This window comes from Acomys russatus, chromosome 25 (genome assembly GCF_903995435.1).
Source record: "Acomys russatus chromosome 25, mAcoRus1.1, whole genome shotgun sequence".
Classification (NCBI taxonomy): domain Eukaryota; kingdom Metazoa; phylum Chordata; class Mammalia; order Rodentia; family Muridae; genus Acomys; species Acomys russatus.
Window position 1 is genome coordinate 5,999,003 of NC_067161.1, and position 21,572 is coordinate 6,020,574.

At 48.8% G+C, this 21,572-nt stretch overlaps 1 protein-coding gene across 1 annotated transcript in view; it reads right to left on the reverse strand.

Moving 5' to 3' along the window:
- The window catches only part of Abat (4-aminobutyrate aminotransferase), an 85,711-nt gene that overhangs the window by 20,604 nt on the left and 43,535 nt on the right, over window positions 1-21,572 (reverse strand). The window contains exons 2-7 of the mRNA XM_051167247.1: window positions 18,164-18,278; window positions 17,514-17,611; window positions 16,366-16,395; window positions 15,682-15,799; window positions 9,325-9,374; window positions 15-95 (exon numbers count right to left, since the gene is read on the reverse strand). Coding sequence (XP_051023204.1) covers window positions 15-95; window positions 9,325-9,374; window positions 15,682-15,799; window positions 16,366-16,395; window positions 17,514-17,611; window positions 18,164-18,233 — 447 coding nt within the window. The 5' untranslated portion in view covers window positions 18,234-18,278. The remainder of the gene's footprint in view (window positions 1-14; window positions 96-9,324; window positions 9,375-15,681; window positions 15,800-16,365; window positions 16,396-17,513; window positions 17,612-18,163; window positions 18,279-21,572) is intronic.

Below are 21,572 nucleotides of genomic sequence, written 5' to 3' on the forward strand. Positions count from 1 at the left end.
CCCCCGAAACTCACCGACATCAGGGACTCGCGGAGCTTATCCACAAAGTTCTCCGGAGGCAGGATGCCCAGGGCAGGCCTGTTGATGAACGTACTCTGCAGGAGAACAGCAGGCAAACGCGTCATTCTTGGGGGCCAACCCAGGTCCTCCTCCGCCACATGGTGCCTTTATACAGTGAGAGGGCAAATAGATTCTTACCTGGCACTGTGAGCTCACTGGTGTTGTTTTAGCATTTTTGTTTTTCTTTTGGGGGGGGGGAGATGAGGTCTCACATAGCACATGCTGGCCTGGAATTCACTAGTGTATTTTCATTTTTTTTTAAAAATCAATTCTTTCTTTTTCTTTTTCTTTCTTTCTTTCTTTCTTTCTTTCTTTTTTTTTTTTTAAAGAGGCACCTTAAGGCCATAGCAGGGGCTGGAGAGCTGGCTTGGTGGGTAAAGCACCACGTAAGTGTGAGGACCTGAGTTTTGATCCCCAGAACTCACGGAAAGTCGGATGTGGTAGTGAGTGTCTGCCTATAAAACCCCTATGTCCCTATGTCAAGATGGAGGGCAGAGACAGGAGAATCCTCGGAAGCTTGGGCCAGCCAGCCTGCAGTGCTCGCTGGGGAACTAGAGTCTATGTCTCAAACAAGGTGGAAGACAATGGGGACTAACACCCGAGATTGCCCTCTGACCCCCACATGCACTGTGGCCATGCACATGCATACACACACACACACACACACACACACACACACACACACACACACACGCACACATGCATGTACACACTACAGTTGTGGAACTTCTAAATTGAATGCAGGAGTGTGGGTGAAGCTGGCTAAATAACTAGAGATAAAAACCATAGCATCTTTTTGTCAGTCTATCTCCCCCCTCCCACTGCCCATTCTGATAATTGTGGGTCTAGAGAGTTACTTCCCTCTGCAAGAAAATCGACAGTGTGAGTCAAAGCGGTGGCTCACACCTGTAATCCCGGCACCAAGGAAGGCAGAGGCAGGCAGATCTCTGTGAGTTCCAGGACAGCCAAGGCTACACAGAGAAACCCTGTCTGGAAAACAAAAAGCCTTACTGATGTTTGCTTCTCACACCTGAGAGTGAGAGGCTCAGTAAGGACTGAGATTAACCAGTTTGTCCCAAGATGAGTCCCCCCGACCCTGTTGCTGCCGGGCTGGACCGCAAGCTGAGGAAGACAGCACAAACACACTTCCAAAGAAAAGACTTTCTAGTTCTAATAAAGTTTTAGCTTCAAATGGCCTCTGATTGAGGGATAGTAATTTGAGCCCCTAAGCCAAGCAGGTGCCTTTAAGGGTAAAATCCCATACTAACACTTGCCTAGAGTGACAGGGTTTCTCTGTGTAGCCTTGGCTGTCCTGGACTCCTTTCATAGACCAGGCTGTGCCTGGAACTCATGGAGATCTGCCTGCCTCTGCCTCCCTGAGTGCTATGTAGGAAGCTCTGGGTTCCATCCTTCATACCGAATACGTCAGGTGTACCGGCACACATCTGTAAGCCCAGAACTGGGGAGGTGGAGACAGGAGGATCAGACCTCCAAGGTTATCCTCCCCTACAAGTCAAGCTTGAAGCCTGGCTACACGAGACCCTGTCTCAAAAATATCCAAACAAAATAAAGTTAAAGTTATTACAGGCAAATCACTTAAAATGAAGCCTCAATGACTTTCTCTTTAAAACAGAGAGAGAGCAAGCGGTGCCCATCTTTGCTTACCGGGGTACTAGGAAAACTCTAGGCGATGCTAACTTCCTACCTGTGGCCTTCCTCCTTGCCTTGCCCCACCCGGAGGGGATGATCCTGGAGAGCCTGCGACAGTGAGACCAGGGAGGAAGCATGGTCCTTCTGGTCACCTACTCCCTGGTGGTCACTGGACAGGCCCTTTGCACATCCTAAGGATAACACGTAGTAGGTCAGGTGAGCAGCTAGAGCGGTGGTTCTCGACCTGTGGGTTGCCTAAGACCATTGGAAGGCACAGATATTTCCATTACAATTCGTAATGGTAGCAAAATTATGAAAAACATTGATTCGTAGCAGTAGCAAAATTATGATGCAGCAACAAAAAATAATTTTAAGGTTGGGAGGGGGCGGTTCACCACAACATGAGAAACTGTATTAAGGGGGTCACAGCGTCAGGCAGGTTGAGAACCGCCGAGCTGGAGGCTGGTGCTGGTTAGTGGCACATTGTACAAAGCCAGTGAATTCAGGATAGGTCAGGTTTTCAAGAGTGATGAAAGGGGCACTCCGGCCTCTCAGAATGGGAGCTGGATGTTGGCCTGGATCCCAACCTGGATCCCAACCTGGATCCCAAGTCCCTTCCTTGTCTTGGGGATGGAGTTGGCTCTCATGCTAATGGCCAGACACCTCTGTAGTGGGCTAAGAGCAGAGCGGCCCTGGGGATCCACCTCTCTGACACACACCAGCCAGCGGGACTGGGGAGGTGACATAGGGAAGCTGATCAAGGGATAAGAGACGTGGGAGTGGACCTGGGTTATGAGAAGGATCACACCAAATGCAGCCTGGCACCTTGGCTTGGATTCTAGGCCACATCACAAAAGGAAAGGCCTGGGAAGATTGTCGAGTTCCAAGTGATGTCTGTGGCTTGGCCCCGAGCAGCGCTCTAACTTGCACGCAGCGTTTGGTAAATGGCTTTGATTTCAGGGGCAGCAGGAGAAAGGAGGCAGGAACTATCTTTGCAGTTTGTCTGAAAATCAAAAAGTATTCTCTTGCTATGAATAAGAACATTTATTATAAAAAGCAGGGATTGGGCAGAGTGTGTGGTGTAGCTTCCCCGTCCAGTCCAAGACCAGCCTGGTGTACACAGTGAGGTCTAGTCTGTGGAGATCTCTCCCTTGGTAGAGAGCTCGCCTATGGCCTATGATGCACAGAGCCCTGGGCCTCCTTCGCAGAGCTGTAGACACCTAGTAGGGAGGCCCATGCCAGCAATCACGAGCACTCAGGAAGTGGAGGCAGAGAGCTCAGAAGCTTGTTTGTCCGTAGCTCCGTCTGGAGGTTGAGGCCAGTCTAGATTACATGAGAGGCTGTCTCAGAAACAGCCAAGCAAACCAAAACAAAGAAGTGGAGACTCCCTGGGATGTGGGGACTTCTCAGTCATGCCTCTCTGCTCGGTTAAGGTCAATGCAAATCTGAACAGTGCCATTGCTTCACAGCGGGAGACTCAGGACAGGGGGTCCCTGGCTTCTGGTGGCTTTAGGATGTGTTTGGGACCAGAAGAAAAGGGGACAGTTTCATACCGTTGTCACTTTTACTGCTTTGTGACCCCTCCTTGGTGGGCCTAGGAGAGGCAGAGGGGCCAAGAAGGACGAGAAGTACAGACTACGAACTTTCTTCATTGCTCAGGACCAGAAAGGTCAGGCAATTTGTCCCAAGACACACAGACCTGCCTCCACGGTGGGTTTTCTGGATTCTAATAGCATTCTGGGACCGGAACTCTAAGGTACCTCTGCTCAGAAATGCTAATGCTGGGCACACATTTGCTTGACACAACCGGAGTTCTGCCCTGCTCCTGAGGCTTGTGAGAAATAAGGGACATGGTGAGATCAGCGTGGGGGCAAACTGCTGCCATGGGCTGCATGGAAAAGGCCCCCAGAGGGAGACAGGCAGGCTGGCAGCTTGATTGCCTATCTGGGCCCAGAGAAGATGTGGGGGCGGTGTTCTTGCTCGACAAAGCGTGGCGTTAAGAACAGAAGATATCTGGGACGTGTGGCCGCAGCATCAAATGAGGCCAGGTTTCCAGAAGGCTTGCCTGTCTTAAAGTGCAGCAGGAGGAGAATTGGCTTTGGCTGTGGAGCCCTACAAAAGAGCACTTAACATCTCTGAAGTTTGGGGTCTTTATCTGCCAGTGTGTGAACCTCTTGCCAGGTATTGAAAGAGAGCCTCGGGGAGAGAAGGCACAGGGGCAGTTCAGAACTCAGTCTTGAAGAATGGCACAACAGCCTGGAGGTCACAGACCGGTGAGTGTCTTCCTTGGCCCACTGTGTGCAGGCATAGGGAGGCCAGACTGTACCTGTTACTCATGTCAATGTGACCATGCACAGGCAAGGCCCAAATACAGTGCACAGTATAGAGGAAATGTATTGAAATGGCCCTGGAGACATTAGATCTGGAACCCAGATAGGTTCAAGGAACAGTATTCATATCTGCACTGGCGTGAAATCACCAGGCTGGAGTGTCACAGTGGGGTGAGTACGGCCCGAGAGGGTTGACAGGAGGCCAGGTTGTGGCTGGGGGCGGGGGGAGAGGACTTAGGGAGCAAAGCTCCTGTTAAAGCAACCATAAGGACCAGGATCCAAGTAAACGCTTGGTAGGCTTGGTGGCCCACCTGGAATTCCAGGCTTGCTAGGTGAGACGGAAGACAGGGGGCCCCTTAGCAATGGGACCATGTCTCCCAGTGGGAGGTGAAGGTGTGAGGGGAAGCAGGGAAGGTTCCCCTGAGAACGGGGAGCTGTCACCGCAAGAATCAGACGCCTCGGGTCTTCCCGTCACGTGTTGTTGGGAAGACTGCCTCCGCAGGCAGCTGACACTGCAAATATGTGTGACATGTTTGTTGACATGTTCTTTCATCACCAGCTGCCAAAGCATCTGGGATCTGCACAAGTTTCGAAACAAAACAGCTTTGACCGTAAACACATCCCTCCCACCCCCCGAGCCTCTGGTTTCATTGGCCATCTTCTCAGGATCCCCTTTGCACCTGCTTTAGTTGAACTGGCGGCAAGACTGTTCCTCCTAGGCAGGCAGTCCCTCTCCTGTCCACTGATCATGGTTCCTGCAGGAGGTCTTCAATTCTGAGTTCAAAAGGATTAAAATACTTTTTGGGACAGGGTCTTCTGTAGCCCAGGCTAGCCTTGAACTTGTCAGCTAGCTTAGGATGGCCTCTAACTTCTGATATCATGGCACCTACCTCCTAAGAGGCGGAATTAGAGTCATGCACAACCATGCACAGCAAACACAGTGCTAGGGATGAAACCTAGGGCTTTGTGCCGGCTAGGTGAACACTCTACCAAGAGCCACGTCCCAAGAACAGGTAAGAGAGGAGTTCAGTTCTTGACTAGGTCTGGGCTTTTTTTGGTCCCCTGCTTTCCTTTAGGGATCAAGTCTCCCATCATGAGTGGATAAAACATCCTCCTCTGAGGTACACAGAAACTCACACACACTAAGAGTCAGACAGGGCATGAAGTGATGGAGACCCCACCCTCACCCTGATGCTGGTGGGAAAGTTTGTCGGTAAGTTTGTCAACTGGCAGGATCTGAAGAAAGAGACTACGAAGGCCCGCCATGGTCACAGTTCTGCCGCTAGCTCTGGATCCAGTGTGGAAACACACAGGCGGACCTCACCGAGGACACAGGCTCTATTCTCTACAGCTGTTATCTTCCCGAGAGCTCCAAAGTGGAACTCTCCTCAGGACAAAGATAAGCTGGCCACAGTATATTCACACAGGCAATGCCATGAACCCACCGGAATGGACGGTCTCTTGCCTACAGGGGACGAACGGCCACATGACTTTTTTTTTTTTTTTTTTTTTTTTTTTGAGAAAAATAATCAGACACAAGAAATGATTCCATTCATGGGACAGGGAAGAGGAGAGACACAGGTGTCTTTTAGGAGGAAGGGGCAGGCTCTGTCTCGTTTGGATGGGAGAAATCATATCTGGCTGACCTGTTTTGATCTCTGTCCCTATTCACACAGTCTCAATGCGAGGTGAAGTATTTCATATTTCATACAGCATTGCTGTGCCTGTTCAGCATATCCACATTGCAGGAGGAACCACAGGATGCTAGGTCTCTGGATCCGTCTGCCATCTCTAGGCCCATGCCTGGTGTCACCAGGAAGTTATCACGGAGGCTCCTAATGGGCTCACTTGGGGGATGGATCTGTATTTCCCTAGGGGCCCTGTATGACCACGTGAGCGGAAGTAGAAGAGGATAAAACTGCAGGCGGTGACACAGGCTGCAAGGAGACCAGGAAGAAAGGAATCTGCTAATAGGCTTAATGAGCCTCAGGCACTTACCCCAGAGCCTCCAGGTGGAGCCGGGGAGGCCTGCCCCAGGAGCAGATCCATGGGTAGGAGCTGGGGAGGCCTGCCCCAGGAGCAGAGAGGCAGTGCACAGAGATTGCTCTGAGTTTATTGTTGTTTTGAGACAGGGTCTCCTGTAGCCCAGGCTGGCTTTAAACGTGCTATGTAACTGAGGTTGACCCTGAACTCTTTATCCTCCTGCCTCAGCCTCCAGAGGCTAAGCCATTATAGGCATGTGCAGCTATGTGTAGCTCTTGGGTATTGTTTTAAATCAAATTTGTGGCCATCTGTTAGTATAGTAATTGAAATTGAATATATATATTGAATATATATATATTGAAAAATATATACATATATATATATATATGAATCAAAATTGCATGGTAGGGGGAACAAATAGGAAAGTAAAATTTCTATGATGATGATGATGATGATTTAATTTTTATATAAGATCTCATGTAACCCATTCTGGTCTCAAATTCATTCTGCAGCTGAAGGGGGCCTTGAATTCTGATCCTCCTGCTTCCATTCCTTGAGTATTGGAATTATTGATATTTGCCATCCTGCCCACGCCCCCTCTACCCCCTTTCATTAAGTGGTATGGATAGAACTGTATGGGCTTACTGCATACTTGGGCACATTGATACCTAAGTGACATCCCCCCACCCCAGGAAAATGACATCTAAAAAGGATCCTTAAAAGGACAAACATGGGCAACAAATAGGCTTCTGGGACAGACTCACTGAGCACATCAAGGAGGGGCACTGAGGACAGACATAGTCTCCTCCCCTGCTGAAGCTTAGAGCCATGGCTTCCACCACGCCTGGGACAGCTCTTCTATCGGGGCATTTCTCAAGCAAGGTTACTGTACCCACCAGAGGAAACGCGGCATTTCTAAGGCTCTTCGCCTTGACAAGAGGGCCCCAGAACATGAAATGACCTAGATCTACACACCATCTGTGCCAAGACTGAGACAACCTACTGAAGGCTGAGCTGGACTGTTTCTGGCAGCTGGACACAAAGCCACACGTATCTGGAAAGAGGGACTCCTAGTTGAGGCTGACCTGAGTATAGATCGGACTGGTACTATTGTTGTTGTTGTTGTTTTGTTTTTTAAGATTTACTTATGTATACAGTGCTCTGCCTGCATGTCCACCTGCAGGCCAGAAGAGGGCATCAGATCACATTATAGATGCTTGTGAGCCACCATGTGGTTGCTGGGAATTGAACTCAGGGCCTCTGGAAAAGTAGCCAGTGCTCTTAGCCGCTGAGCCATCTCTCCAGCCCCTAGACTTTGGTAGTGTTAAGCATCACCTGTCTCAGTGTTTTATAAACACTGTTCTCCATCACTTTCTGAATGGCCTACAGCAAAGGTGGGAGAGAAAGGCAGGACTTCCGGGAGAGATAGGAATGCTGGGAAAAGAAAGAGGTGCGAGAAGATTTGGAGATGTGGAAGAAGAGGAAATGAAGGAAGCCAGCGGTAAGAAACGGAGGAGAGCTAAAGAATTACACAGCAGAACATAGAATAATATAATGTGTTAATTTACATTATAAGAGCTAGTTGGGAGCAACAGTAAGCTAAGGCCTAAAGGTATTATAAATAATTATAAGTCTCCATGTCATTACTCAGAGCTGGGGTGGACACAGGAAGTCCACCCTTTCCTGGGAAGTCTCGCCTGACCTCTGACTGCTCCATCACAGATGAATGCAGCCTCTGGATTTAGTCCAAGCACTGCTACTGGCCCCTGCGGCCTTGCGCGGCATGATGATTAATACTATCAATTTGATAGGACCTAGAATCACCTGTGAGGAACTTGCTAGATTGCACTGTCCTGGGAAGACCCACCCTAAGTGTGTGTGCCACTGCCACGTGGGCCGGAGTTCTGAGTAAAACGGAGGAAGCGAGATGCGCACTGCCATTCATCTCTTTCTGCTTCCTGACTTTCAGGTGCAACGTGACAAGCTGCCTCTTGCCCCTGCTACCGCGTCTCCCCAACCATGATGGCGTATTCCCCAAATTATGAGCCAAAATAGCTTCCCCCTTCCCTTACGTTGCTTCTGTTATAGCGGGTGAGGAAACGAATCCAGGCAGATACGTAATCTTTCTGTTCCTCAGTTTCTTCATCTATTAAACACTCCTGAGTCACAGAACGTTACAGGTGATAAATATAGACCACATAGGCAGTTATTTGGGGGGGGGGATATGCTCAACATACAATATATACATGTATTAAAGTTTGACAGTAGTACATGTAACAGAGAGGCTAATGGGATGGCTCAGGGTCAAGAGCATGTGCAGCTCTTGCAGAAGGCCTGGGTTTCGTTCCCAGTATCCACATCAGGCTGCTCACAGCAGCCTGTAATTCCTGTTCCCGGGGATCTGATGCCCTTTTCTGGCCTCCGAGGGTGCTGCATACACACAGCGCACTTTCAGACATGCAAGTTCAAATTAAAAAACCCTTAAAGAGCAGAACGCAGTACCCGGCCCACACTATACTGTCCATACATGTTAACCATTGTCATTGCCTTTTGCCTACACAGCACCGTGTCCTTTACTCTGTAGCCTAAATGTGGTTACAATTATCAACTGATATACAGGGTTAGGTGATTGGGGATCCTGAGTTTTTCTCGCTGTCCCAGTTACGTTCTGTCACTGTCATAAATACCATAACCAAACATCTTGGGGGGGGGGGAGGAAGGCTTATTTGGCTTACATGTTACAATCCATCACTGAAGGGATCCAGGGCAGGAGCTCAAGGCAGGAACCCAGAGGCAGGAACTGAGGCAGAGGCCACAGAGGAACTGCTGCTCACTGGCATGTTGCCCATGGCTTGTTCAGAGCTTCCCCCCCTAATAAAATGTATTTTATTTTATGTGGGTGCCTGAGTGTATGTATGTGTACCATAATTATTAAGCCATCTCTCCAGGCCCTCAGCTTGCTTTCTTATACAACCCAGGAACACTGCCCAGGCATGGCACTGCCCAGAGAGAACTGAGCCCTCCCATACCTACCACTAGTCAGGAAAATGCCCCACAGACACATCCACAGAACAATCAGATGAAGGCATTTCCTATGCTGGGGTTCCCTGTTTCTCAGGTGACTCCAGTTTATGTCACTTTGAGCAAGAGAAACTAGCACCTCACCAAGGCATCTGAGTGCCAGAACGGGGCACGAGCACAGCGAATATCTGAGTACTGAGCATGAACCATGCCTACAGATGCCCGGCAAGTCCAGCCATGAGCAGGGTCTGGCCTCAGTCCGCACATCCGGGAGACCTACCGCGTTCTGAGGCTGTTGGACGAGTTTCGCCAGAGCCGGGTGATTGTAACCTGCGGAGAGGATGGTACGGCAAGGTTAGAGAGTGTTACTGCATCTGCGGTTTCCTCCTGCACCAGTTTCCTCCCTGCCCATTCATTCCCATCTCTGAAACTCCCTGTATGCGCTAAAGGCTCTGACCCCTGACTGGAAGTCTCTCTCTGTGCAGCTTGGAGAGCTCCAAGTTCCCTGGCGTCTCTTGGATGTTGGTTCAGGTTTGAGTCCCATTGGATCAGAGACACTAGGAAGTAAATGCAAGGACGATGCCTGTATTAACAGGCCCATGTGATGGACTGCATATGGTCCTGCCTCATTTCCCAGTGTCCCCAAGCTGAGGTGAAGCCCAATAAATGTTTCTTCAAGGACCAAGGGGTGCCACCTGCAGAGTGACCATCATGTCACATGGCACATCCCGCCTTCATATACACATGCGTGTTCCAGGGTCCCAGTGCATTTACTTCCCAGAAGAGAAGTAAGGCTCCTGATGTTACAGGACTAGGCTCAGGATACTGTAGGACTCAGCCACAGCTCTCCTGTGCAGTCACCCTATCCACAGGGCCTTAATGGCAACACTCAACACCTCCAGAATTGAAAGCATCTTACAGCCACCAACAACATACAGGTAAATACACCATGATTCAAGCCCACAATGAACTCCCTGCAGTATCATCGTGCAGCTGGAGAAAGGGCGAGAGACGTTCATTTGTACTGTTAGAATCAGTGGTGTGATTTGCTGCCACGCAGAAAGGGGGCAGATGGAAAGTAGACATGCTCAGGTGTTCACTGGCCAGCTTGCTAGAAGAAGCCAGTTAGTAACAGCCACTTCTGGATCATCTCAATAGACCCAGAAAAAGCATTTGTCATAAGGCAATGTGGTTTCATGATAAAAAACACTCAACAGGCTAGGTATCAAAATTAGAGGCGGGGGCCTATGCCTGGAACCTAGGAGTTCAAGGTCAGTTTTGGCTATAAATAAGTTTGAGATGCGCCTGGGCTACGTAAGATCTGTCTCAAAACCAAGGAACAAACAAGAAACAGAGAGGGCTGGTGAGATGACGCAGGAGGAAAAGTGCTGATAACCCAAGTTAAATCCCTAGAAGCCACATAAAGGTAGAAGGCAGAAATTGACTTGTAGGCTGTGCTGTGACCTCCACGCACATATCATGGTACACATGAGCATGTGTGCACATTCACACAATAGCAATAGAAAATAAAGAAAAATATATCCCCAAAGCAAAATCTAAAACCGAAAGCAACCAAAAAGTGAAGAATAAAGAGGCACTTCAACTTGTTAAAGGACATTTATGCAAAATCTCCATGGGCTAGGGATGTAGCTGAAGTTGGCAGAGTGCTTGCAGGCAGGAGGCCCTGGGTTCAAATCCCAGCACTGGATAAACTGGACTTGGTGGTGTACGCCTGCAATCTCAGCCATCCAGAGGTGGAGGAAGAAGTATTAGAAGTTCAAGGTCACCTTCAATTATGTAGAGAGTTTCAGTCTAGCTACATGAAACCCTGATTCAGAACAGGGAGGAAAGGGAGGGAGGGAGGAAGAAAGGGAAAGACGGGGGGGGGGGGCGGATGAGGGGGTAGGAGGAGGAGAAGCTCACTGCTAAGGTCCCACTCAACAGTGAAGACAACTTGGTGCTTCCCCGTAAAGTCAAGAGCAAGACAGGAACATTTGCTGCCATCACTGCTGCTAACTGTGGCCCTAGATTTCAATCAGTGTGACCAGATAAGAAAGACGAAATACAGCTGGGCGGTGGTGGCACCCAACTTTTAATCCCAGCACTCAGGAAGCAGAGGTGGGCGCAACTCTGTGAGTTCGAGGCCAGCCTGATTTAGAGATGGAGTTCCAGGACGATCAGGGCTACAACTTGATAAGATAGTACTTAGACTCATGTGGAAACCAGCCTTTTAGGTTTGTCTTTGTGGGATTTTCTTGAGTAGGTTAATTGGGGTAGGAAGACTCTGAAAATGGGACTACCATATTGAGTTCTCGGCCAGCCAGGGCTATACAATGAGACTCCCCTGACCCCCATCTCTGAGCTAGATGGATAGATAGATAGAGAGATGGATGATAGATGGATAGATAGATACAGAGATAGATAGATGGATGGATGATAGATGGATAGATAGATAGATAGATAGATAGGTAGATAGATAGAGAGATGTAGAATGTGCCGAGCACCAGCATTCATCTCGTTATGCTTGACAGTGCATGCAGTGTGACTAGCCATTTTACTGTCCTGCCACCACTCCTTCCCTGACTTCATGGATTGTTCCTTTAAACTGTGAGGCAGAATAGATGCGAGCCTTTTGCCTTTAAATTGCCTTTGTCAGGGTATTTTATGACAGCAACAGGGCAAGGAATGAACACGCCTGGCAGGAACCCTGGCAGGAAGGCCAAAGGTCTGGAGACTGATCTTGAGATGCCTCTGCCCACCCTGCCAAAGGCTCACTCAGATCAGTACATTTTAATTGAACGACTGACTAGCACAGTAAAACAGTGATGTGGGCAAGAACTCAGACGCTTGTAAGATCTATGAGGCAAGAACGAAAAGGGGAGCTTAGAGCAGGAAGTAGGTTTTTCGACACTTAATTGCAATGTTTTCTCCCTAGGACTAATCTGCTGAGGTCTCTGCAGTGATGCTATTTGGAGCTTGTTGCAGCCTCTCCCAGGCCTCTGGAAGGTGATTAGGTCTTATGAGTGGAACCACTGTGAAGGGCTGTTAGTGCCTTTATAAAAACCCCTAGGGAGTTTTCACCTCCCATCTTGTGAGGACATCGTGGAAAGGCAGCACCAGGTTCCAGAAAGAAAGCACTCTTAGACACTGAATCGGTGCCCCCTGGATCCTGCATCCCCAGCTTTGAAAGCTGGGAGACCCTTTTGTTGTTTAATAAGCTACCCAGGCTCCAGCATTCTGTCTTAGCAGCTGCACTGGAGGAAGACTTACTTTTTAATTGAAATACATTTACATTGAAAGGGCTACTTTGGATCGTTGAGGTTAGAAGCTGAACACAGTGGAAACAATCTTGATGTTGTCTGCCTGAGGCCCTGAACCCTGGGCCTGTTCTCCTCCCTAAAAGACTTCAGTTCAGACAAGTATTAAACCGCCAAGCATCAACCAGGAGAGCCTTTCTCTTGGGAGCATAAAAGGCTTAAAGAGAAAGGAAATCTCCATGGTTTCACCTTGCAGGCCGTGGAGGCTGTAGCAGAAGACCATGGGGAGAGAGTTAACATATTCTGGTTCTTCCCCTAGCCCACGCAAGGCTTGCAGGGCCCGGGACAACAGCTCATCACTCAAGGACAGAACATTCTCTGGGTTTTTCCAAATGATTTCTGGCCAGAGTTCTGGCTTATCACGCTGCCTGGGTGTTTATGACTTTTCTGCCTCAGTAGATAAGCCTAGGCCTGGTAAAACTCATTAAATTGGAGAGGCAGCTTGACTCATTGGCTTCCAAAGGAGAGAGATGAAACTGGAACTCCGATTGGGGGGGGTTCAACCTGGCTTTGAGTTGTGAGACTCCCCCCCTTCCACCCCCACACTCCCCCGCCACCTGGGCAGGTGTCTACAAGATTGCTCTGTAGGAACATAAGGGGGTGGACTCACTGGTCAGCATCCCAGCAGGACCTCAGAGTCTGCACCACCACCAGGCAGATCTATGACCTCTTGGAATCTGAAGTAAGGTCAGTTGGAGGCACTATCAAAAGACCCTGCACTGGGACAGTCAAGGCCATTTATTAATGTATGAAGTCCTTGGCAACGGCCAGGTGTCTGGTAAATTCTCAGTGAGTATCAGCTTAAAAAAAAAAATCTGTGAGCCGGCTTGGTGGTGCATGCCTATGCTAACCCCTGGGGGTGAGCTCAGAACCAGTCTGGGGGCCATAGAGATGACTGAGCGGGCAAAGGTGCTTGCTGTCAAGTCTGATGACGTGAGTTCAATCCCTGGAACCTACGTGGTGGGAGGAGAGAACTGACTCCTGCAAGCTGTCCTCTGTTCTCCACACCTGCACGAAAGCATGCATGTATGCACAAAAGCACGCGCACACACACACACACACACACACACACACACACACACACACGCACACACACACAAATAAATAATAAATTAAAAACCAACCAATGAAAACCAAGGGGAGAAGGAGTTTGTACACCTTGAAATCCTTGGTGCCTCTAGAGGCTGAGGCACGCCTGAAGGATGAGTCGTCCTTGCTGTCTGGTCTCAGCAGGTCTCAGCAGGACACTAGTAGGTCTGAGGACAAGTGCTGGGGAGGTAGAGGAGGAACAGGCACCCAAGGCTGGGGGGACTAGGGGAGAAGATCCCAGGGTGTCAGGAGGTAGGAGAGGGAGCTCTTAACACAGAGCACCACAACCAGCTCCCCCATGCCTGTCTCCTCTGCAGCAGACAAGCGAAGGGACAGGCACAGCCCACAGGCCACTGAGCACAGCTGGGCATCCATCAACCAAAGGGACATTAGCCATCCAAGCTGCAAATAACAGCTACCTCATTTCCAAATTAACCCTGTCTGTCCCATTGTCTGTGTCATGCTCTGTGTGGCTGGGAGGTGAGGCCAGGGGAGGCAGGTGTTGCTAGTGTCCATGGAGGTCATGTTTTCTGGGCAGAAATAGGATATATTCCAGTTGCTGCCTGTGTTGGCTGGTAATGGCTCCAGCTGCCTCCTCCTCTGGAAACTGCCTTCTATGCATGGAGGCTGCTTTACTGGGCCTCCCCCTGGCAGTGGGTAGGCAATAAATGGCCAGCTCAGGGGTGCAAAAAAGGCCAGTGATCTGTTTCAGTCTAGCATGCAGAGTCTCCTGTGAGAGCAGGGTGTGGTTCTAGTAGAAACGTCATCATGTATGTATATGTATGTATATGTATGTATATGTATGTATATGTATGTATGTATATGTATGTGTGTGTGTAGCCTTGGCTGAGCTGGACTCACTGTGTAGACCAGGCTGGCCTCAAACTCACAGAGATCCACCTGCCTCTGCCTCCCAAGTGCTGGGATTACAGGCGTGCGCCACCACATCCACACCTGGCTGACCTCATCCTTTTGATGTTCTCTTGTTGGATGCTATTTCCCTGCCTTCCCTTCCAATTGAGGGCGTTCCCTCAATAGATTACTGGAGTAATCCTCGCCTCAGGCTCGGCTTGGAAACCCAACCTAGGCAGCACCATTGAGCTATGGCTGCTCTGCAAGCTAACCTCTTCACGCTTTCTTCACCTGGCTGGAAAATAGGGAAAGGGCTACACACTCACCTGATGGCATCTGGAGGAGGACAGGGGAGAAGAAGGCCCCAGTACGTGTCAGATCACAGGGGCTACACCTGTTGGGTACCATAGCAACCAGCATCTAACAGCCAAAGGTGGCAGGGAAAGAGGACCAGCTTCCTAAATCATGGCCTTATGTGCAATGCAGTTCCTTCACTAAGCTGCTAAACTCAGAGGCCATTCCCCGCTTAAGCTCAGCGACTCCTAGCCTAAAGTCTGTAAACGTAAGAGTTTCTTTCTCTCTGTGAGCTACTGTTGGGTCTCCTCTCCCAGCGCCCCTCACTTCGAGCGACGGAGCTAAAGGAGCTGATCACCTGAAACTGACTGCAATCACAATCTGTCTACCAAGCCGGGCGCGGTGGCACAAGCCTGTAATCCCAGCACTCTGGGAGGCAGAGGCAGGTAGATCTCTGTGAGTTCGAGGCCAGCCTGGTCTACAAAGCAAGTACAGGACAGCCAAGGCTACACAGAGAAACCCTGTCTCAAGAACAAAGGCCCGCAGCTGTGTCTCAGTCATTATGAGCAGTTCCTGCTCTTACAGAAGATCCAAGTTCAGTTTCCAGCACCCAGATTAGACAGTTCATAATCATCTGAGACTCCATCTCCAGAGATTCCATAGGCACATGCATTCACATACACGTGTGTACATATAAACATCTACATAATTAAAAATAGCACAAACAATGTCCAGGGACTGGAAAGACGGCTCAGCAGTTAGGAACACTAGTGACTCTAGAGGCTGGTTTAATTTCCCAGCATCCACATGGAGGCTCACGACCATCTGTGACTCAGGTTCCCGAGGATGCAATGCCCTCTTCAGGCCTCTGTCGGTACTGCACACAGGCCATACACATACACACGCAAGCAAAACACCCACATACTTAAAATTAAGAAAAACTCCTTGTCTAATCGTACTCTCTCCACCATTACTTATTCGCTCACTTGCCCTTGGGAGAGAGGCTGGTAAAACACTGAGGACAAACCTCTAAGTTCTGATGGCCGTGACAAAGAGGAAGCGAGAGGTGACTATCCAACTCTTACCTATGGGCACGGAGGAGATCTGAGAATACAGGTCCAACATGCGGTTGCCGTCCACATCCACTAGGTAATTGCCTCGGCTCTCTTCGTAGTTGCAGAAAAAGTGCACAGCCTCTGCATTCTTGGGAAAGAGGAAACTGGTTCAGGCGGGCTACTACTCCCCAGATTCCTAGTCTCTTAGGGATAAGCTTGAACTGTGGAAACAGTCGGCATCCTGGGAATCTGTGGGTGCTGGCAAGCTTCTACATCTTTCTCGGGGAGAAATGACACAAGTGGCTTGCTTTAAATCGGTTCAAGGAGCCATGGTCTTGTATTTTGTGAAAATTTATGTCTGGTTTGTTTAATCACAAGAAATAAGGCTAAGAAGTAACTCAGAAGCATGTTTTTGACAAGCTAAAGAATATGTGGTAAGCCTCAGAGAAGCCACTAAGAAATAAAAATGAAGAAATAAAAACATGGGTTGGAGAGATGGATCAGTGGGTAAGAGCTTGCATTGCTCATGCAAAGGATCACATTTGGTTCAGAGCAGCCATGTGAGATAACTCACATCTGCCTGCAATTCTGGCTCCAGGGGGGATCTGACCCCCTCTTCTGGCCTCCATGGGCAACTACACGTACACAATACACATACAGACATGCACATATAAGTAAAATCATTTCAGAAGGAATCGCCTTGCACTCACTCACCTGGATTGTGTTCAGCTGCTTCATTAGCTCCTGCAGGCAAGAACAAAAGCATCAGCCACAGGTGACACGCTCCTGTCAGAGCTCAAATGTCTCCCGTGCTTTCCCAGTTCTTGAGGCTTTGCTTTCCACTCTGATGCCAAGAACTCGACAGACTGTTAGTCAATATCATAAATAAATATTTTTTTAAAAATTACTTAATATAAATAATTGATAGAAATGTACTCTGCAACACAGTAGGTGGCAGTCATAATAGGCATATTAGAGATCCCAGGGTCTTGTCCATGCTGGCCAAGTGCCCTACATCACTAGCCCTTGTTTTATTTTACATTGAAAGTTTTTAATTTTATTTGTTTGTGGGTGGGTACATATCCATGACACTGCACATGTGAAGAGGAAGGGACAATTTACAGGAGTTAGTTCTTTCCTCCCACCATATGGGTTACTGAGAATTAATCCCGGGTCACCGGGCTTCGTGGCTGGGGCTTGTATCAGCCAAATGTCCTGCGTTCATGCCTCTGGCTCCTTCCCCCCATGCCCAGGTTAGTCACCTGTTCTGCACCGTTATCACTTTGTACATGTCGCCTTATTTATGTTAGATTTATCTTAGTCTTTTGAGACCAGAGTCAGTCAGAGATCTTTGATGCCCATGCCATACGCTGTGACTTCCAGTATTGTTTTAAGTTCGGCTCCAGCCCTTAACTCTGGACTGACGGTGAGCCATGCAACTTGCTTTGACCAAGAGAAAAGGAGGGGAGGGGATTTGAAAGCCAGTGTGGTGCTTTAATGTCCATAGACTTCCAGCAAGAGGGAGGATCAGCGAGCCATGGAGCAAAAGCAAGCCACTGTAGTCATGAACTGCACCAGCTGACAGCCAGCCACCCCTCAGGCCTGCAGATGGCTCCAACAAGGCCACCTACCTACCCCACTGCTGGTTAACCCTAAATGCATGAGCAATCTCAATGTCACATGCCCCAGACTGTGACTGGCTGTGAAGCAACATCCTCGTGACAGCAGACATGAGACACTCTTGAAGCCTTCACAACGGCCCGGTGTGTTTCACACAAATCTCTCGTGGAGGCTCTGAAAGTGCCTCTAAGCTGCCTGTGTACCCACGTCCTGGGTCTTTGTCTCAGGTGTGGTTGGCTCACCTGAGATCTAGGCCCTGGGACTTCTGTCTTCATCAGTGGCCCATCATAATCGAATTCAACGTCAACTTTGGCAGCAGCTTGACTGATGTATCTGGACCCTGTAATACAAAGGATAAATGAGACCGCTGGTGACAAGATACAAGGAGGTTTAGGCCTAACAGAAGCCCTCAGTCCTTAGTGGGTGGTTTCCAAGTGATCCTAGGACCTCAGCTTTGCTCTGACAAAGCTGCTCCAGAACACTGTATCTGAACAAATCTAGACACTGTGAGAATGATGATTCCAGAACAGAAAAGCCGGGGCCAATGAAGGTGTAGAAAAGCAGGCATGCTCCATCAAAAGCAGCAAAGGAGCTGACCCAGCTTCCGTTCTATATAGCACAGACATTTCTTTCTCTCTCTGTGTCTCTCTGTGTCTCTCTGTGTCTCTCTGTGTCTCTGTCTCTGTCTCTCTCTCTCAATATTTCGAGACAGGGTTTCTCTGTGTAGCCTTGGCTGTCCTGGACTCACTTTGTAGACCAGGCTGGCCTCGAACTCACAGTGATCCGCCTGCCTCTGCCTTCTGAGTGCTGGGATTAAAGGCGTGCACTACCATCACCCGGCTGCACTGTGTCTCTTGAGAAGCAGATCATGCCAAGGCCTTGAGGGACTTACCAGGTGCGAAGAGGCAGAGGTTTTTCTGGGAGCTGCAGGTGAGCCTTCGGGTGACCAACAAGAAGGCCATGACCTCCTCCTGCAGGAAGAGGGACCCCCTTCACTTGCTGCTGTCCTGAAAGACACCAAAAACACAGGCTTAGTTAGACCCATGGGGAACACAGCGCTGCAGTCTGACCGGCCCCCTCCCCCTGACTGCCCACTTTGTGGAAATGACTCTTAGGATACATAAAGTCCTTTGTTGTATGTAAAAATACTCTCTTAAATCAAGTTCATTTTGTGCTGAATATATACTTTATTTTACATACTTTTTCCTGTCGTCCAGAAAGGATAAGCATCCTCACTTTCTAGATGGAAAAACAGAGGCCCAGAGAAATTGGTAAAGTGCTTGCTAAGTAACATGAAGACCTGAGTTTTAGCCCCTAAAACCATGAAGAAAGTTGGATGTAGTAGCAAAATCTACACCCCTTCTCCTGTAAACGAAGAGAGCCAGTGGTGTTGCATTCATGGATGTCCCCTTGTGCAAAAGGAAACATGAGGAATAACAGGAAGGAGTTCCTACCAGAGCGATACTCTTGTAAAGAAGCGTGGGAGTTTCCTGACCACTTTTGTTTTACTTGCCAGCCCTATGGCTGGAGTAGTTTCTGGTGTTTGTGGGCAGAGTTCTTGATGGACACTGGACAGTATCAACTGTGTGCAATTTTATCTTTTGTCTTTGGGAGGATCCATCCCAGAGCTAGCCGTGCTCTGTTCTAGAGACTTAACACTTGGAAAGACTGTCATGTGAGTGTAGGTTGAAATGCTCCAAAGAGTACACTGTCTGGCGCCAGATGTCTGTTCAGTTGTCCAGCAAATAACATTCCCCCCCGCTTTCAGATCTGAGGAGGGGCACTCCCAGGAGTGACCGCATCCGTTGTGGGACTGTGACAAATTACTTGTAAGAGACTAACTAATTTGGCTAGTCTAGCCACAGTAGATACAGAGTTTGAAAAATAAAAAAAGCCATTGTTGTTCAAGGCTGAGCATTGTAGCTCATGACTTTTACCCCAGGGCTTAGGAGGAAGAGGCAGGCAGACCTCTGTGAGTTGGAGCCTCCTCTCCATAGTGAATTCCAGGCAGGCAGAGGCCGCGCAATGAGATCCTGCCTCAGAAAGGAAGTAATTTAGAGACTCTGTTGTATTTCTTCTCATAAGACAAAAGGTAGGGAGAAAACAGTAAGCTTTAAAACTATATGTGACCATAAATTAACTTGGAAACAATACTCTCTTCTTGACAACTTAATGGATTTTTAAGATGTTGATTGTAATATTTCCAACTCAAGGGCAGCCTGGTCATTCAGCAGCAGGGTAACCATGTAGAAAAGGCTGTCCTCCCTGCTCATTTAAGGCCGCTTTTCTCAGCGCATGGAGACTTCACATGGCTCAGCAAGAGCCTCTGGCAGAGGACCTGAGTTCAATTCCCAGCACCAGCATGGTGGTTCATGACCATTGGTACCTCCAGTTCCAGGGGGCCCACTGCCATCTTCTGACCTCCTCAGGCACCAAACACATATGTGCTGGGCACACATATATACATGCAGGCAACACGCTCACAGATAATATAAAATGAATAAATTTAAATAAATAAATGTGCTTTCGAGAACACAAGAGTGCTGAAGGGCTTGAGCACCAGTGTTTGAATAGCCCATAAAAATCACACCCATGATCTCTCAATGACAAGCCACTTTGGAAAAACATGTCCTAGTGACTGTGGTGTGACATTTTGGTGCCCTGCAGCCGAAGCTCACCTTTTGACAAAACAGTCTCCGTCAGCCACTCACTCTCCACAGTATTTTTCAAGTAATCAGAAGAGTCCCTGCTGTTCATTCACTTTCTTGCCCAGTAATTCAATCAATGAGAGTTAATTTAGCAGCTGCTATAGGCAAATACTAAATCACTTAGGCAGAGGAGGGAGAAAAAACGGGTAACACATGGTCATAATTCTTTGGCAGAGGGCCATGATCCGAGAAAGGATGGGAGAAGTCAATGTACTAGGTTGCTTTATTCATCCTGTCATTAATTTCTTAAAATATGCTCGCAAGGTACACATACAAAAAGTCTCCAGTTCCCATGTCTCCTGGATGGGGAGGCCTGGGTGGCACTCAGAGGAAGGATAGCAGGCTACCAAGAAGAGACTGGATACCCTATGAGCATATACAGGGGGAGGAGGTCCCCCCTCAGTCACAGTCATAGGGGAAGGGAGTAAAGGGAAAATGGGAGGGAGGGAGGAATGAGAGGATACAAGGGATGGGATAACCATTGAGATGTAATATGAATAAATAAAATATATTATAAAAAAGAAGTCTCCAATTCACTGTTAACTTCACACAATACAAAAACCGAAGGCCAGGCATGGCAGTGCGCCTGCAACCTCAGCTTCTGGGAGGCTGATTAAGGAGGGCCCTGAGTTCTAGGCCAGTCATGGCTACATAGCAAGGTCGAAGTCCGCCAGTGATACATTGTAAAGCCCATAAAACCGAGCAAGGCAAACAGCTCCACAACAGAATCATGACTAACTGCTATGTGCAACGTGCTATGGGAAGATGGGGTGCTTCCTTTCTGGCTTCGACCAGGGGGTTGTCACCGGAGCTGCAAAGTTAAGTAGATTCCAAAAGCCAAAGAAGAAAAGGGAGCTGAGACAGAATGGTGCTCAGTGGTGTCTGATGTGTGTGTGTGTGTGGGGGGGGGTGGTGGTGGTAGAGGGAGCATCCAGATAGAAGGCCGGAGCTGGATGGAGTGGGAGGGCTAGGTTTTGCTGGAATCGACCCCAAGCACAGCACCTGTTCTGGTTTCTGTGGAGAGACAGCTCCAGGATACGAGGCCACCCAGCCGCTGTCAGAGGACTTGGGTTAAGGCCAGGGTCACTATGAGCACATAATAGGCTTGTTGTGGGACACTCATGTGGGAGAGAGGACAGAGTAGGCCAGGGAATAACGCCACAATCCTGAGTCTTGATGTTGGTGTGGCTGCTCAGATATTTGGGTTCTGCCACATCTGGAGAGAGAGTAAAGGAGGATGTTCCCCCGTAGGTTCATGCATTTGAATACTCACTTCCGGGTTGGCGGCACTGTTTTGGGGAGGTTTAGGAGGTTAAACACCCACACCATTTCCAGTTGCCCTCTGTTTCATCCTTGGGCCTGAAGCTACGAGCTCTCAGTTTGCTGCTTCAGCCACCATGTCTGCCCGCTGCCATGCCTCCACAACTGGACGGTGACAGACTCTAACCCTCTGGACTTGGGGCTTCAAACAAACCCTTCCATAAACTGCCTCAGTCATGGTGCTTTATCATCGCAACGAGAAGGTAACTAAGACACCGTGGCAGGAGTTTGGGGCCAGCAAGGGCTGCTGTATAGCAAGACCCTATTTCAATA